The sequence below is a fragment of the Vigna umbellata genome, chromosome 1 (genome assembly GCF_029865625.1).
Source record: "Vigna umbellata cultivar VRB3 chromosome 1, Vumbellata_1.0, whole genome shotgun sequence".
NCBI classification, from domain to species: domain Eukaryota; kingdom Viridiplantae; phylum Streptophyta; class Magnoliopsida; order Fabales; family Fabaceae; genus Vigna; species Vigna umbellata.
The window spans coordinates 81,658,440-81,677,468 of NC_142165.1; the positions used below are offsets into that span (position 1 = coordinate 81,658,440).

The 19,029-nt window shown below is 33.3% G+C and overlaps 1 protein-coding gene and 2 non-coding genes across 15 annotated transcripts; all 3 read right to left on the minus strand.

The window, feature by feature from the left end:
- Positions 1 to 3,747: 3,747 nt before the first annotated feature.
- Positions 3,748 to 3,873, minus strand: LOC124841267 (small nucleolar RNA snoR86). The gene has a single exon (XR_007029103.1). It is a non-coding gene; the product is annotated as a small nucleolar RNA snoR86 (small nucleolar RNA).
- A 3,289-nt stretch (positions 3,874 to 7,162) lies between these two features.
- Positions 7,163 to 18,544, minus strand: LOC124841264 (ATP-dependent helicase/nuclease subunit). Of its 13 annotated transcripts, XM_088104392.1 has the most exons (7): positions 17,643 to 17,949; positions 13,357 to 13,423; positions 13,136 to 13,216; positions 11,483 to 11,540; positions 11,050 to 11,109; positions 7,696 to 7,939; positions 7,163 to 7,524 (listed from the first exon to the last, which is right to left on the minus strand). In XM_088104392.1, the coding sequence occupies exons 6-7, from the start codon at positions 7,801 to 7,803 to the stop codon at positions 7,429 to 7,431; spliced, it is 204 nt and encodes a 67-aa protein (XP_087960518.1). In that variant the 5' UTR covers positions 7,804 to 7,939; positions 11,050 to 11,109; positions 11,483 to 11,540; positions 13,136 to 13,216; positions 13,357 to 13,423; positions 17,643 to 17,949; the 3' UTR covers positions 7,163 to 7,428. The 13 variants fall into 13 exon arrangements, 10 of the variants coding, with proteins under 10 accessions (XP_087960518.1, XP_087960516.1, XP_087960519.1 ...); XM_088104390.1 differs by lacking the exons at positions 13,136 to 13,216; positions 13,357 to 13,423 and adding an exon at positions 9,999 to 10,052 and having other exon boundaries at positions 17,643 to 17,950; XM_088104393.1 differs by lacking the exon at positions 13,357 to 13,423.
- LOC124841270 (small nucleolar RNA snoR86) lies at positions 10,819 to 10,944 on the minus strand. Its single transcript, XR_007029105.1, has one exon. It is a non-coding gene; the product is annotated as a small nucleolar RNA snoR86 (small nucleolar RNA).
- Positions 18,545 to 19,029: the final 485 nt, after the last annotated feature.

Genomic DNA, 19,029 nt, shown 5'->3' on the forward strand with positions numbered 1-19,029 from the left:
ATCGTGTTCATTGTGGTCATCATGTCATCCTATTCATCCGGTCCATCTTAGTCATCCTGTTCATCGCGTCCATCTTGGTCATCTTGTTTATCACATCCATTCCGATCATCCTGTCAACCAGGTCCATCAGAGATAGCCCCGCCTTTCTGGTAGTCTCGTCAACTTTATTCATCCCGACTATCAAGTTAACTTGTCCATCTCATCCAGCATAGTCCATATTGTCAAATCGTCCAATTTTGTCCATCTTGCCAATTGGTCCTTCTTGCCCATCCTGGTAGGCCCGACCATTATATCAATAACACTCCAACTATGAGAGTCACTAAAATACGTATCTTAAATTTAAAAGCTTTTTGCAATACTATCTCTCAGTAGCTAGCATCTTTCATATAATAAATATAAATACAAATTTTTTTAGATGTTTTGGGTGTTGTGATTGATGTTTACATTATAAATATTTTTAATATATTTTATAAAGTTGTAGCATCATGGGACTTTTTAATGTTGTGATTGATGTTTATGTTATAAATATTTTTAATATAGGTTTAATACCTATTTTGGTCCCTCGGTTTGTGGGGTGTTTTCAAAGTTGTCCTCCTTTTTTTAAAAGCTCACTCTTTTCCTTTTTGCTTATGATGTTAAAAAAGCTAACGGCAGACTTGACCCCTGTCCAAAAACTTGATGACTTTTACAATTATTGTTGACATGGCACTGTGAAGTGTTTAGCCCTTGTTTGATCAATGAGATGATGCCACGTGGCAGATCCCTTTCCACCCAAAGTTAGGGTTTCACAGTTGCAGAATGGGCAACGGCTTTCTCTGCATCGTCATGAGAACTGGAGGTTCTATCACGAATTTCCATGGATGCGCGATTCAGGTATTCACAACGGCAACGCGATTGTTGAACAAAGGAAAACGCCATGGCACTACGATTCGATCCTCACAATGTAAATGAGTTTCTGGTTCTATTTTGGATGCAGGTTTGATGGTAACACTTTGAGAGGAGAATGGGTTTCATGCATTTGCAGGTTGCGCAAGAATGATGAACTCGCGAAGAATATGTGATTTAGGGTTTCAGCTTCTGGATTTTTGTGTTTGATTTGCAGGTAGTGGAGATTGGTGGAGGGGCTCGCGTTGTGGTTGGCATGGTGATTCTCGTAGAGGACGAAGGTCGCGATGCTGGTTTTTTAAGCGTGATGGAATTTCGCGATAGAGGTTTATCGCGACGACGCTTGTGAGCTAGGGTTCATGGCAACAACGCAATTGGGTTGCTTTGTTATGCGATTTAGGAGTTCAAACATTGAGAATTTTTCTGGATTTTGTTGTGTCTGAATTGGGAGGAAGAAGATGGTGTTAATGGTGTCCTCACGTGGACTGAAAGATGTTTTAGATTTTCCACATTATTTTAACCCTAAATGTAATTAACACTTCAAATGATGTCACAGTGTCACGTCAATAATAACTAAACAAGTCATCAAGTTTTTGTCATGGGAGCAAGTCTGTCGTAAACCTATGAACTTTTAAAAAAAAGGAGGACAACTTTAAACACACCCTACAAACCAAGGGGCCAAAATAGATATTAAACCTTTAGTATATTATATAAAGTTGTAGCATCATGAACAATTCATATACTGGCAAACTACACATCTCTTTTAACATATTGTCATATTCATCTTTAGATATATGACTCATAAGATCGTTACGTTATTAAGCATTCATCGAGCAAGGAATCAGCATATGAAGGATCAAAAGATGTTTTGAGGAATATGTTGATTCTTGTAGTTTCCCATATATGACTTGTTCATCATGCCTGAAAGCATTCAAGCATATTCTACAGCTTTTGGATTATCATCAATAAATAAAAATCTATTAATTGAACGAATGATTGACAACTACGACATCATTAACCAGATTACTCCCCCAAAATATAGTTCTTAAGAAACAACCTGTCTATGAAACTTGATAAATTATTTTTAGAAAAGATCATTGGAATTCCGAAAGAACATGAAGAGGTGTTTCAACGTAACACACATTTAACCATTAGCATTCAAAAAGAAAAGAAAATTTCTCCATCCAAGGTGTCAATTATCATAAACGATTCATCAGATGCCAAAATATTAGATGAAGATGATGATGATGATTTCTCCTTCCTTACTAATAAGTTTAAAATGTACTCAAACATGGTAGGAAAGGTAGACAATACAATACTAGAGAGTCTGAGAAAATATATTAGAAAGTCATTTACTCTCGACATAAAAAGCCTTAGCGCTTTGGGTAAAAATGTTCTGAGCGGGACAAAGAAAAAGGGAGTCTCATATCCATATGGGAAGACCTTGACATCTATAAATTTGAGGATGAAAAGGAAGAAGAGGCCATGTTTTGATACTGACAAAAACACAATGCCTAACCAAACTTCAGATCACTTAAACTACATTAACATTCATTTTCATATCATTAAGTTACTTCCAATACTGCAAGTTAGCATGTTTTAAGTCTATTAGATAATTTTAAAATCATGTCTTAACTTGAGTGTTTAAAATAAAATTTTGAAACATCAGATGGTCCTTTAAAAGAAAACCTTGAGCTCAAACATAAAGGTGTGAGAGGAGAAGAACAAGGATTTGAAACAGAAAGTTGAAACTCAAAACAGAGTTTGAGAAAACTAAAAAATAATCACTTTCAAAAGTCTTGAAAAATGTTCTATTAAGGAAGACAAGAATAAGACAATAGACCTAACAATGAAAACACTACGGAAAATTGTATCCCAAACAATTACACATGGAAAATTATTTGTTCTACTTGTTAGGAAATACAACAGAACCCTTATTAAAATCAAGATTGGATATGAACGAAAGCTGAATTAAATCACATGAATCATAACAAAAATAGATTGTTTAATGGCATCCAACTCCATATAGATGCATAAAAATAAAACAATATATCTTGCAAACAAAACAATGGTAGCAAGATGATATAGAGATGGTACCTAATGATAGCTCATGACCCATACCAAAACAAAGGAACATGTTTCAAAGTAATAAAAGGAGGCATGTTCCAAAGTAATAAAAGGAGGCAAAGTCATATTCGATGCAAATCAACAAAAATGGAAAATTGAATTTGGTCTTATGGATATGAATACTTTTGGTCTGTTTCAAAGAGCATTTTCTTCATTTCTTCCCTTGTTACCAGTTATCAAACAAGTTTGATTTCATTTGAATTTGGTCCAATGGATATAAAACATGGTATTTTAGGTTTGTTTCAAATAGCTTCCCTTATTACCAGTTATCAAACAAATTTGATTTCATTTTTTCATTCCATTATTCCTTAACTTCTATTTCCTTTCATTTTGAATAATAAACCGTCTTGCAAAAAACATATCAAACATTAAAATAAAATAAAATGTGTATCCCGATGTTATAGTACTGCATGAACACAAGATTTCATGTGTTTTAACGGAATGGAGGACAAAAGATGAATTTAGCCATCTTCCGACACAATTTTGGTATATAAAAACCAGTTTGCTTTGCTTTATAGATTGACCATATTTTCTAGTCTAAATAAACTTCAAAATCTAGATTTAAAAATAACCATTTATTTACCCAGTTTAGAAAACCAAATCATCATAGTATACAGATTTAAAGAGCTTCGCTCATTCATAAATCACATCCAAATACCTTAACTTGGATAAATTCGTAAAATGAAAAACCCTGGAAAATAGCAGTGAAAATAATTGATCAAAAGAAAAAAAAAACATGTAGCGACTTGTTCGAGGCCATGATCAAAACAAAGTGAATCTGATAGGCACGGAGAATCGCAATTCTTTTCGCCAACCTTCAATGCAAGTTTCGTCATTTTTACATAATACACGCACTTGCTCTGCAAATTGGCTTTCTTTTCAACAAAAAACTTACAAAAACATACAATGAAAAGCACTCAAACACGTACAGAACGGTCAGAATTAGAATTGAACACAAGAACCCTTATCCAATTTCAAAGACGGAACAGACGGAGGATGCGAGTGTGAGATGTGGTGCCCCGATTTTATAGATAGCTAAATGGAACGGAAAACCCTAATTTCGTTCTAGGCGCCACGACAGTCTTAAAGGAATGGGGCTTCATTTCAGTTCAAAGTTGCTCGATGGGCTTTAATTAGTTATTTGGGGCTGCTTCCTGCACATCCATAATTTCTTCCTACACCTCTATATACTTAGAAATTATAATTTCATCTTTTTATTTTTAATTTCAGAATATATGTAGGCATTCAGAAATACATAACCAAAAATGAAAAAGTTGTATTTCAATTATATATTTTGAAATAGAAAAATGTTAGATTATATAATTTAAAATAAAAATTTTGTATTTTTTATTATACATTCATTCTAAAATACAAAATAAAAATTATATTTTAGATTATATATTTTGAAATACAAAATAAAAAGATTTTAGAATATAAATTTTATTTTTATATTCTAAATTATGTAAATTAGAATGTATATTTTATTTTATATTTTGGATTCTGTAATGGATGAAGTTATGGGTGGAGATGTCGATAGAGGAAAAAGAAAGTGACGAGTGAGGACCACCTGTGTAGGCAGAGGAAGAAGGGTGCGATAATGGCCGTGGAAGAAAGGGCTTTATTATCAGTGTTTGTAATAATAATAGCAGAAAATAACATTTTTCTCAAATCATTCACTTGCAACTTTATTTTATTACAAACATCATTTGTTTTGTTTGATCAATGCTTCTTAAAAGAATTATAAGTATTTTTAATTTAATCAAAACATTTTATGTCATTCATAAACTTTAATATCAACTAATTACTTTGAATTTTTTATATTATTGGCAAAATAATTTATTAATCACTTAACTAAATAACATCTTGATTCCTTTATGATAACAAAAGTTACTCCACAATCACCTCTCACCTAACAATTTTATCACTAAATAATTTATCATGTTGTCTTGATTTAACTTTTATAATATACTTGAAGTTCAATAAATTTCTTTAAAGAATAATTTATATATTATTGAATTTTTTATCTCGTATGATCAATTTGATTTTCATCGATACTGAAGTTGGTAGAATTAAATATTATAAATAAGTAAAATTTAAACAAAAACATGTCTACATTAAAAATATCTACACTTTTCGTTTTATTTGTTTGGAAAAAAAATTATAAATTTTAATCTAAACAAAAATAAAACATTTCATAAATTCAAAGTTATTAATAAAAATCATAAAAGAAATGTCGATGTTAATGTTTATAAAAGGAAAATCTAACTCAATAACGCATGACTGTATAAATAGTCACAAATCATAATATTACAATCTCTTTTTCAGTCCAAACAAATTTTAATTCGACGTTAAACACATTCCCCTGTCATATATCATCACACATTAGCAGTCAATGGCCAAAGATTGACTCAATTCACCAAAATATTTAAAGCAACCAATGTTTTAATAGCTAAAACCAACGCCAAACACATTTTGACAGTCCAGAAATTAATTCCTGGCTGGAATGCATGAAATCATCCCCACCACATAATCCTTACCAACATATAGCATATAACAGCACCGAAATTACATACATTTTTAATTCCAATCTATATTACGTTTAGTCCATGTTGAATCCATTACCAACCCTTTTATAGTCTATTCGGAAGTTTCAACCACAAATGAAACAGACAAAACACTAAAACATCATCAATTCTCATCTATTTAGACAATTTAAATCCGTTATAACATGTTATATTTTGTTTTGAAAGATCTAAGAGAAATGGAACAGAGCAAGGTACACAAACATCATCATGTATATGCTTCTTCATCCAGTTCAGTTAGCGCAACTTGTTAAGTAATTACAACCTTCACTATTTCACATGTATCATACAATTCAGTCTACAGTTTAAAATATGAAAAACAGATTCCGAATTCAAGATTGAGTGTATCTCTTGCTTTTAAGTTCCTAATACAACCGGTAAACCCTAAGTACTTGGAAAAATGTCTTACCCAATCTACTTCCTATCAATAGAATAATGTAATATAAACTTTGACCATGCAATGGCACCAATCAAACACCGAACAAGGCTCATTTGAGACAATCAGAAAAGTTCAATCAATCCACTACACATGATATCTCAATTATTTCCTACTTTCCATTAGGCCACAATAACAATATTAAACAGATAGCAATTTCAGGTAACCAGATAATTCAATTTATAATTGATACATATCAGCACACCTCCATCCTTTATAGCTACATATGTACTCATAAGCCCAGCGGAACTAGTAACCCAAAAAAAATATCAAACAGAACTAACTACTACAAGGAACACTCTGACAGATACTTTGCATGTAAAAACAATACATAGATGCTTCATCACAACCACAGAATTCAATCAGACCCATAACAGAACAGCATATCAGCCTTATCTACTCAACCATTGTACTAGGCTTACGAGACAACAGCATTATTACCGATGCAACCATATCCTTAAGTCATATATCCTAGGCATCCCTTAAATAATAATTTACTCTCTTCTTTTTAACCTTATCAAAAAGTCAATGCCCAACGGAGTACAAAGGGTATTAGTGCAGTAAAACATTAGCGTCATGTAGATGGAATGGCTTGCATAGTAGTATCTGTAGTTCTGAAATTATTCTATCAGACTTAAATTACACCCTGCCAATCACATTCCATCATGCATGTAGACACCTAATACTACGCAATGAGGTACCGTATAACTAGCACAAATTTCTTCATGTTTCCATACATACATGAACACCAAAATATTATCACATGCCGCATAAGAAAACCTGACTCTATCTTGAATAGAGCAAGTATCCTGCATTATGTTTATACCCCAAATTAGTGTATCATGCAATGGTTATTAGGGGGTCATCAAACATGACCAACAATCTCAAAACAATAACGTTCACAACTTAGTTAATTCCAGGTATTTGGCTACAGGGCAGAGATTAGTATTTCCTAGTTACTAGACAGTTTAGCAACTTTCATCCCTAGAACACATCCAAACAGACTACGCCTGCAGAAAGTTACCCAGCTTATTAGCTCTTAAAATAAACCAGTTTTTACATAATAAACATTTCCACTCTTTCTTTACTCCTTTATCTCATTGTATCAGAAAATGCAGTAGAGAGATACAAGTCACTCCAAATTGATGTCACATGTCATAAAGTTCAGATAGTAGGAGTTGAGTACCACCAGATTTAATCAATGTAACTAGTTAAAATGATCAAAGACAAAATGAAAGTATATTAGTGTTTAATGGTATCTAATTTTAAAAGGATGTGTAAATGAGCAAACTACACCTCGTTAGTATACATAGAAGCAATTTTTCTAATTTTTCTCATAAATCAAACGTAGAAAGAAAAAGAGAAAATAAAAAATTAAGAAAAAAGAACCACGATTTTTCAAAACTTGGAGGATTCCTCTAAATCGTTCAATCTCTCGTCCTTTTTCCTCCTTAATTCAGCCTCGTAGTTTCTCAGCCTCTCATTCATTCTCTCCTGCACATACACCATATCAAACAAACGAAAAAGAAAAAATCTTTAAAGAGAAAAGGGAAAAGGGTTTCTGAATACCCTAACGAGCCTCCATTAGGTAGCTTCAGAAAGCCATAAAATTGAAGAGGCTAAAGAAGCAACTGAAAAGAAAGAAGAGAGAGAAGGTATGCTAACCTTGTAGTTAGATTCAACACGGTGCATAACGTAGAATCCGAGGATGCCTCCAAGGATTGTACCGGCCATGATTCGAATGTAACCCCATTTTTGAGAAACAGGCTTCATTTATTGTTGCTTCACTCTTGATTTGTGCAGAGAATGGTTTCAGTTTCAGTGTTTAATGGTATGGGGTTTCTGTTTTGGAAATCTTACACTGGCCCAATTTTCACAATAAACAAGTAATTGGATCTTCAACTTTCCTCTGACCAAAAAAATAAAATCTTTAGTTCTTCCTCTTAACTATTTTCTGAGATATCGAACAAACCAAAAAATAAATTAGCTTCGTAATATAATAAATCAGAGTTTAATTAAGTTTAACTAGTTTTATCGTAAGTATAGTTCACGTTTAAATACTAAACTGAAAAATAATGCAATTTAGCGTTTTTTTTAAGAGTTTACTCATTTGATAACAATTTACTCAATTTAGATTTATTTCAACAATCCTAATTACAACCAAAACTAAATCAAAAGAGGATATCATATACATTGAATGCTTTATAAATCTCATCCTATTAAACAAAATTAAAATATCAAACTTCATAGGCTAAATATAAAACTCATGAAAAGCAAAGTTTAGATGAGTTCTTTGAACATGAAACTGAATAATCTATGTTGAAACCTTGAAAGTCTACTTTTTTGAATAGGTGGATTCTCTCAGTAGATAGCATCTTGATGATAATAAATATAAATACAAAACTTTTGAGATATTTTGGCTGTTGCGATTAATATATTATATAAAGTTGTAGCATCATGAGACCTTTTAATGTTGTGATTGATGTTTGTTATAAATATTTTTAATATATTATATAAAGTTGTAGCATCATGAACAAGTCATATATTGACAAACTACACATCTCTTTTAACATATTGCCATATTCATCTTCAGATATATGACACATAAGAGCGTTACAGCGTTACATTTTAAGCATTCATCGAGTAAGAAATCAGCACAAGAAGGATCAAAAGATGTTTAGAGGAATATGTTGATTCCTGTAGTTTGCCAATATATGACTTGTTCAACATGACTGAAAGCATTCAAGTCATAAGCTTTTGGATTATCATCAATAAACTTAAATCTATTAATTGAAAGAATGATTGATAGCTACGATATCATTGACCAGATTACTCCCCCAAAATAGAGATCTTAAGAAACAACTTGTCTATGAAACTTGATAAATTATTTTTAGAAGAGATCATTGGAATTCCGAAAGTACATGAAGAGGTGTTTCACCGCAACCGCAACACCCATTTAACCATTAGCATTCAAAAACAAAAGAAAACTTCTCCATCCAAGGTGTCAATTATCATAAACGATTCATCAGATGCCAAAATATTCGATGAAGATGATAATGATGATTTCTCCTTCCTTACAAATAAGTTTAAAAAGTACTCAAACATGGTAGGAAAGGTAGACAATACAATACTAGAGAGTCTAAGGAAACATATTAGAAAGTCATTTACTCTCGTCATAAAATGCCTTAACGCTTTGGGTAAGAATGTTCTGGGCAGGACAAAGAAAAAGGGAAGTCTTATATCCATATGGGAAGACCTTGACATCTATAGATTTGAGGATGAAAAGGAAGAAGAGGGCCATGGTTAGATACTGACAAAAATACAACGCCTAACCAAATTTCCGATGACTTAGACTACATTAACATTCATTTTATTACTGAAGCATATCATTAAGTTACTTCCAATACTGCAAGCTAGCATGTTTTAAGAAGTCTTTTAGAGGATTTTAAAATCATGTCTTAACTTGAGTGTTTAAAATAAAATTTTGAAACATCATATGGTCTTTTAGAAGAAAACCTTGAGCTCAAACATAACGGTGGGAGAGGAGAAGAACAAGGATTTGAAACAAAAAGTTGAAACTCCAAACGAGTTTGAGAAAACTAAGAAATAATCACTTTCAAAAGTCTTGGAAAATGTTCTATTAAGGAAGACAAGAATAAGACAATAAACCTAATCAATTATAACACTTATTTAAGGAAAGTTGTATCCCAAACAATTATACGTGAGAAATTATTTGTTCTACTTGTAAAGAAATACAACAGAACCCTTATTAAAATCAAGATTGAATATGAACGAAAGCTGAGTTAAATCACATGTATCATAACCAAAATAGACTGTTTAATGTCATTCCTAAAAAGGACTATGAAAACACACTAACAACAAGCATTCAACTCCATACAGGTACTTAAAAATAAAACAATTTATCTTGCAAACAAAACAATGGTATCAAGATGATATAGTGATTGTACCTAGACAGTGATAGCTCATCACCCATGACAAAAGAAAGGAATATGTTCAAAAGCCTTAAGAGTAAGAAAAGAGGCAAAGTCATACTCGGTGAAAATCAACAAAAATGGAAAATTGAATTTGGTCGAATGGGTATGAATATTTTTGGTCTGTTTCAAATAGCATTTTTTTTTTCATTTCTTCCCTAATTAGCAGTTATCAAACAAGTTTGATTTCATTTGAATTTGGTCCAATGGGTATGAAACATGGTATTTTAGGTTTGTTTCAAATAGCTTCTTTAATTTCTTCCCTTATTACCAGTTATCAAACAAATTTGATTTTATTTTCTCAATCCATTAGTCCTTAACTTCTATTTCCTATCATTTCGAATTATAAACGTCTTGCAAAAAGGATATCGAACATTAAAATAAAATAAAATGTGTATCCCCCGATGTTATAGTACTGCATGAACACAAGATTTCATGTGTTTTAACGGAATGGAGGACATAAGATGAATTTAGTCATCTTCCGACACAATCTTGGTATATAAAAACCAGTTTGCTTTATAGATGACCATATTTTCCACTCTAAATAAACTTCAAAATCTAGATTTTAAATAACCATATATTTCACACTTATCACTATTCGATAACCATATATTCAAACTTTATTAAGTTTGAGCACAAGTTTAGAAAACCAAATCATTATAGTATACATATTTAAAGAGCTTCGTTCATTCATAAATCACATCCAAATACCTTAACTTGGATGAATTCATAAAATGAAAAACCCTGCAAAATATCAGTGAAAATAATTGATCAAAAGAAAAAGAAAAATCTAGAACATGTGGCGACTTGTTCGAGGCCATAATCAAAACAAAGTGAATCTGATAGGCACGGAGAATCGCAATTCTTTTCGCCGACCTTCAATGCAAGTTTCGTCATTTTTACATAATACACGCACTTGCTCTGCAAATTGGCTTTCTTTTCAACAAAAGCTTACAATAACATAGAATGAAAAGCACTCAAAAACGTACAGACGATCATAATTAGAATTGAACACAAGAAGCCTTACCCAATTTCAAAGACGGTACAGACGGATGATACGAGTGTGAGATGTGGTGCCTATCCTTTGCTGGAAAAGTATAATAGTTATTAAAACCTATTGTAATTAACTTATAAAATATTTTTTATATTTTTTAGTTTAGAGCATTTGTTAACAACCCTTTGCTGGAATCACAATACAGAATTTTCTCAATAAATACTGTAACATCCCAAAAATATAGCTGCAAACTATATTCAAGAGTACTTACATTTACAATAAAATATAATAGTTACAGGAAATAAAGTTTAACTTACAGTTATCCTAAAATAACCATATAAAAACTTTACAAAAACCTACACTGATACAACCCAAAAAATGCTGACCGATCGATCATACAAAAAGTGTATTAACCGAACGGTCCTATACTAATTATCAAAACAAAGTCAAGACCGAACGGTCTTACTCTTAGCGAAGACCATCCTCTTCTGCCAGCGCTTGCTCCAGAGAAGCTTCTGCACCTTCTGCTCATACCCACAGGGTGATCATCGCAAAGACAAGGACGACCGAACGGACAACATGATAAGATAGGAAAACAATTCATACAAACACATAAAACAATCATACTTCTACAGAAATCACACCAACATATTATAACCGACCACTTTCCCTTTGACTGTCCGAACTATATGAATTATGTAGCTACGACGTTCGTGCACTCGTGGGTGGTAATATAAAAACCTTATGATTACCGCAGCATGGAAAACCCTTGAGCTGCTGCCACACGAGGTTAGCCCGTTATTCCTTACCTTAGGTCAAGGTAATAAATACCGCCCAGGCTAGGGCCTCTTGCTATTCTCAACACATGCATCACCATTCTCTAATTGAGACTCGGTGACCATTAGAATGTCAGGATGAACGACAGCTTAGTTTGACCATATTCATACTTTACAATTCCATAACCATTTCTGAGATATTCCTCCTTGGAACACTCGTTCATATCCATATAATACAAATCACATCATACTTCTTCATATTCATATCACATTTTAAATACCATACCTCATTAACAACATATTTCCTCATCCATAACATCTTTAAATAACTTCAAACCGAACATTAAAACAACATCACCATTGAGCATAACTAACTTGGAAAATATCAACACTTATTATGAACAAAACCTGACCGTAGAACACCTCCTATATGCGAACATGACCGTACGGGATATGGTTTCCCTATGGTGAACCTGACCGAACAGGATATTGTTTCCCTATGGTGAACATGACCGAAGAGGATATTATTTCCCTATGGTGAACATGACCGAACGGGATATTATTTCCCTATGGTGAACATGACCGAAGGGGATATTATTTCCCTATGGTGAACATGGTCGAACGGGATATTTACTAAACAGAATCCAAAGATTTGACTGAATACTATAGAACATCTATAATTAGACATAAACAAATACTAAAGCTCATAACCAAAATCTAAGAGCCTAGACCGAACACTACAAGCTTAGTCCGAACCCTCTTAGTTACAATTTCAATTACATAATTTTGTAATATGACGACACCGAGTGCTTAGTACATCACCGAGCATTACTGAGACCGAGTGTTGGCATCTAGCCGAGCACTACCAAGACAGTTCAAGACCGAGCGGTCAATAACAGTTATAGCCTATGACAGACTGAACGTTGTTCACAACAAAAGTTATGTCTAGACCGAATGCTACATTAATTTAAAATCAACACTAAACCGAACAGTCATTAACTGAGAATTCACAATAGCAGAACTTAATTAAGACCGAGCACCAGATAAAAGTCGAACGGTCAATTAAAGGCCTTCAGCAACTACATAATTCTGCAGAATAGCTACAGAATTAAGATCGACACCAAACCTTACCAATTTCACTCGACCACTGTTCCATAATCATACAGATACACAATCATCATAAACACAGCATCAATATTCCACACCAACAGCACCGAACACCCAATTCATCCAATTTTACACTCATACAGCTTTATCCAAATCAATTTCATACACATGCATAATTATCAAACAACATATCCATACATCAAAACCAAGTAATTAAATTATCTAGCTTCCCTTACCTCTTTGACCGAACTGAACAACGATTATTCTTTCCAGACTTTGCTTTCTTACCAGAAAATCCCAAGAACACCTATATTTCACTGGTTGGTCAGAAAAGACCAACCCAAAATTACCAGAAAAGTGATCAGAACTAAGAAGAAGAAGCTGATGAACACATGCAACCAGGAACTTGGTTTGCATGTGCCAGGAAATAGAATTTCTAAGAAGAAAGTGAACTTACTGACTCTAAACATGATTTTGATTGGTGGAAAAGAAGATCTGGACCCCCAAAATTGCTCAGATTGTGGCTGGTTGAAGAAAAGATAAAATGAGATGAAGGATTTCTAGAGAGAAGGAGGAGAAAAGATGGAGGTTTGAGTTTTAGAGAGATGCAGATTTTTGAGAAAATGAGATGAGCTGTGATTTGGGAAATTTTATAAAATGTTCACTCTCTTGCATTTGAGACATCTGTCCCTCCCTTCCAGGTGTCATTTTCAGGGTTTTACAAATACTTAAAAGTAGTCAATTTTTTAAAACAGGAATTTGTTGGGAGAACAGATCAATTTTTAAGTGATTTAATGGACAAAAACAAGTGTTCAAATTATTGTGTCCATCTAACTTGATGGCATATCCCTAAAACTTAACTCTTCTCTTGGGATGGATAGTCTTTCAAACATATACATCCAACACAAGACAAATAAAAGCTTCAAAGATGCTCTTACACTCCAAGACCTTGATCATTCATTTGATTTAAGGTGTATCATTGTTGGGAGCTATATTCTTCATTTACTCATTATTATAACATTTGTTCTAACTTGTGTTATAAAATGGGTATTTGACCTTGGTGGAGAAGCACACAAAACTCCAAAGAAGATAAGGAAGTTTGTCTTGTTCCATGTTGAAGATTTAAGGGCAAATCATTTTCAAGAGGGAGGGGATGATGGCATACCCCTTGCCATGACCTAGCACATTCATGAAGAGTTGGAGGCATCTATGGAAGATGGGCCTAGACTCTTTCTCTTGGGCCATCTTAAGTCATCATGAAGATTTAGTAGAGTAAGAATAATTTTGGGCCTTGTATTTTGGGCCAAGTAGTCTAGGTTTTTTTAGGCTTTGTATTTTGGGCCAAGTAATCTAGGTTTTATTTGGGTTTTGTATTATGGGCCTAGTAGTGTAGGACTTCAATTGGGCCTTGTATTTTGGGCCAAGTAGAATGGGATTTTGACCAAACAAGTCAACAAAGGGTCAAGGCCCAAAGTTGACTATGCTTGGACCTCCAAAATGGGTGTGTTGACCAAGGGGTCAACATTTTGGCTAAGCTTGGAGAACAAGAGAGAAGAATTTTGTCCTAGACATGTGGAGGCTTCCCATTGGAGAGTTTTCCTCCTAGTTAGTGGCCATGTGTCACTCTAGGAATGGAGAGTTTTTCCATAGGTAGTGGCCACATGTCACTCTCTCATTTGAGAGGATTTTTGCCACTTGTCTCCCTCCTATTGGAGAGGATTTCTCCTTGCTCTCCAAGCCAACCAAGGTGGCTCTTTTAGGTTAAAGTTTCTGCCCATTTTGAGACACCTTAACCTATAAATAGAGGTGTTCTCTATCATGTAATCATCTTTGATTTAGAGTAAAGTTATGCTGCCATTTTTATGCCATACTACTCTTTTAAGGTCACCCTAGGCTAAAGCAACCCAAGTGGCCTCCTCTAGCCACCTTCCTCCAAAAGTTGGCCCAACCTCTCTCAGAGAACCATTAAACACATCTTCCCTCACCATACAACTCACCAAAACCATGAGCTATCAACACCTTTCACCACCACCAAATTCCGCAATCTTCATCCATGAACTTATGACTTGATTTGCTTCTAGATTTGGCTTGTCCTAGCTAGAGCAATTGCCATCATAACTTGTGTGGGCGTGTGAGATGTTTCTTTTCCAAAACAATTTGGTCATTGCAGTCTTATTTTTAATATACAAGAGTCATTTGAACTTTACATTTTGATAGTGTGCAAAAATTGAACTACCTTCAAAGACTAATCTTATCTACAATAGAAAGCAAATACTCAGGAAAGGTTTTCTCGGGTGAGTGAGATGTCGATGGCATCTCACATCATTTAATTTTTCTAAATTTCTATTTCTCTAGAACATTTAGCTATACTTCGAGGAGAGTTAATTTTTTGTGCTTTTTCCAACATTTGCAACTTGAATAATCAGTGAATGACACAGTATACAATATTTGTTCAAGGCCTCTAAGTCATTAACAAAAAGGGTATGAAATCAGCTGAAAGATAAATAGATTGTGTTGTAACTGCATTGTATCAGAAAATGCAGTAGAGAGATACAAGTCACTCCAAATTGATGTCACATGTCATAAAGTTCAGATAGTAGAAGTTGGGTACCACCAGATTTAATCAATGTAACTAGTTAAAATGATCAAAGACAAAATGAAAGTATATTAGTGTTATATATATGGAACTTATTTTTAACATACTATTTGCTCTTAATACACTGGTTCTTTCCTAGGTTGTATTCAGTAGCATTAGATGAAACATGAACAAACCAAAGGAGCAATTATTAAATATGCTGAGGAAACATGAAAAAACTACTAAAGTCCTTCAAATATACAATGATTCCTGAACAATTTTGTTGATGTAATGAAAGAAAAATGACATATCAAAGGAGATAATATGGTGAGAGGGAACATAGGAGAAGAGTGAAGGAAGAAAATGGTTGCAACTTTGTGCTTAAGAAAACTAATAGGATAGTTTCTTAATAGGTTGTGTTTTGAATCATTGAAACAGGATTGGTTTGATTTGAATTAGAATCATGCTACAAATTGCCATATGATCAAACATATTCCAACAAAATAAATTAATCACCACTAAAGTCAAACATAATACATTTATCTACATAATCTTCTACTATGCAAATCTCTTTCTTAGGTTTGAAGCAAGCTGCATGTTTTAAATCTATAAAATTGGGTTAATAGTGAAGCTTTTAATCCCTCTTAAAAGGATGTGTAAATGAGCAAATTACACATCATTAGTATACATAGAAGCAATTTTTCCAATTTTTCTCATAAATCAAACGTAGAAAGAAAAAGAGAAAATCAAAAAGTAACTGTCACAACCAGAATCGCAACGGAGACGGATAAATTGTACAAAAAATAATAAGAATTATTTTGAAAATAGAGTTTGAGAGTTGCCACCGAAGTTTTTATCCTAAAAAACTAAAAAAAACATAAAAATAAGACATGGTCTACAAAAATCAGGGATCAACTTTGCTCCTTCGTATTCTCATTCAAAATGAGAAATCAGGAGTTCATAGTTCTTTCTAAACTCTTCATTGAAATTCTTTATAGGAATGATTTTGAGAAATGATTTGAATTTTAGTGAAATGAACCTAACAAGAACTAGCCTTGCTTCTACGTATTTTCACTCACAATGAAAAATCAAGGATCACATAGTTCTGACTCAAATTATTTGTAGGATAATGTTAATGTTTTTAGCTTTTTTGGAGATTTTGAATTTTTGGTATTTTTTATATGATTGAGGAAAAGAAGGTACTGAATAGTAAGCCGATGCAGACGATCACACGAATACTCATATCTAATTTACTTTTATTCTGATGTGGTCATATGAGTAATCGTACCATTATTATTCTTAAAAAGGTACCACTATTACATGATGCAAACGACCATACAAGTACTCATCCCATTATTATTCTTAAATTTAAGGTATCAAGCACTACACTTGATAAGAGATCAAATACTCATTCCATTATTTAATTTTAAATTGAGGGTATTAAACACTAGATTGATGGGCCTGTGCGGTCCAAGTCCAACTAGGGATCCAAACCTTCATTTTCTCTTCTTCAGAAACCCGCAAACCCTAGGTGAAGGAGAGCAGCCTCCCTTCTCGATGAACCCACGCCGTTTGTACCAGGGGTCGCCACCGAAACCCTAAAAGGCGAAAGCCATTCTCTCCATGACGCTCGTCTTCTTCTTTCAGCGAGATGCTCATAGCAACACGGCGTCGTCTCTCCCCTTCGCGATGCATTCACGGTCCAGAGTCGATCTCGTTCCGTGTTTTCCGCCTGGCCAAAGGCATCACCAGCGACACCGATCGTCGGCGGAGTCCTCGCCAACCACCGCGTCATCTCCTCTCCTTCATATATCCTTTCGTTCGCGAGAGAGAAGTACCGCTATTCTTCATTGATGATTGTTCCTCTCTTCCTCTGTTTCTTGGTTTGGCTAACTATATATTTAAATTAAGAGCTTATGATTGAGGGTGGAATGATTAATCCGTTTTTGGTGTGGTGTAACAGAGTAATAGGAATAGGAGGATACAGAGGTAACGTGAATTGATGGGTGATGAATGAAATCAATGATAAGGGTGACGAAAGGGAGGTAATATCACAGCCAATAATAATCTCAACGTAATTGTAGAATCTCAAAGCGCATTTCAACTATTAAAAAGAGTCTAAACCATAACTAATGCATATAGTAATTTCATACAAGTTCGTGACATACCTCTTGAAGTTTTCTCTAATTCTCCCCTTCTGTTCCAGACTACTTCTTTTTGGTTTGTTTTCTGTGTCTTCCTCCTTTCTTCTCACCCTTCCCTCTATCTTGCGTTCAACCCCTCTCCAGATTTCTCTTGGTTTATTTCCCCCGTTTTCTCTCTCTCTCTCTCCCTCTGTTTCCAAAACTTCTTCCTATTTTTTTTGTTTTCTCTAGCCTCCCCTAGCTGCCTCCAAAAAAAACCCCTCTCTGTATGTATTGGACAATGCTTTACATTTTCTAGTTTTCTCCGTCCATGTCCATGAATCCCTAACAAAATAAATAAATTAAATTAAACAAAGTATAACAACAATAAATAAAATGAAACAAAATAGAATAAAATGAAGCAAAAGAAAAAATTAAAAATGAGATAAAATAAAATAAAATAGAACAAAATAGAATAATAAAAAAATAAAAAAAATTAAAATAAAACAAAATAAAATAAAGTAAGATAAAACCAAATCAAATAAAAATTTGAAACAAATAAAATGAAATCAAATAGAGTCATCGAAAAATAAATAAAATCAAATCAAATAAAATGCAACAAAGTAAAACAAAATAAACATCATGAAAAAGAAAGAATTGTCTGGTTATTATTTATTATTTGTGTTTATTTACTTTTTCTTTTTCGTTTTCTTTTAAATACTTTTTTATTTTATTTTAGTTATTCAGACAAAATTTAGTGTTAGACAAAAAGAATCACAATTTTTCAAAACTTGAAGGATTCCTCGAACTCCTTCAATCTCTTGTCCTTTTTCTTCTTCAATTCAGTCTTGTATTTTCTCAGCCTCTTATTCATTCTCTCGTGCACTTGAAAACCTAAAGGAATTGTTAAAGCACTTGTTGTACAATCATTTGTATTAGGATTTATCTTTTAATTGTAAGCATTTAAATATCATGTAACTTATTTTTTCTTATAGTTTTCTCTAAGCAATAATCGATTATTACGGAAATAATAGATTATCATAAGTAGAATTAAAAATAGACTTCGTTTCAATAATAATCAATTATCATCAAAAGCTACAATTATCCAAGGTTCGACAATAATTGATTATCACTAAGGATAATAGATTATCATTTTTTTCAAAACCTATAACGGTCTAAAATAATCGATTATCACTTTTGGTAATCGATTATAACTGGCAATTGGGAGCTGCATTTTCATTTTCTAACCCTTGGCCTATAAATAAAAGTCTCCACAACCTTAACAAATTTACCTAAACTATTATAGAGTACAAAATTGGTTTTGAGGAAGCTCTAGTGTTTTAAGTGATTGCTTTATCAAGTTCTTGAAGAAGAAGAAGCTTGTCTTAGTGCGTCTAAGGTGAAAGTGGTTTTCTACCAAGTTGTTCAAGTT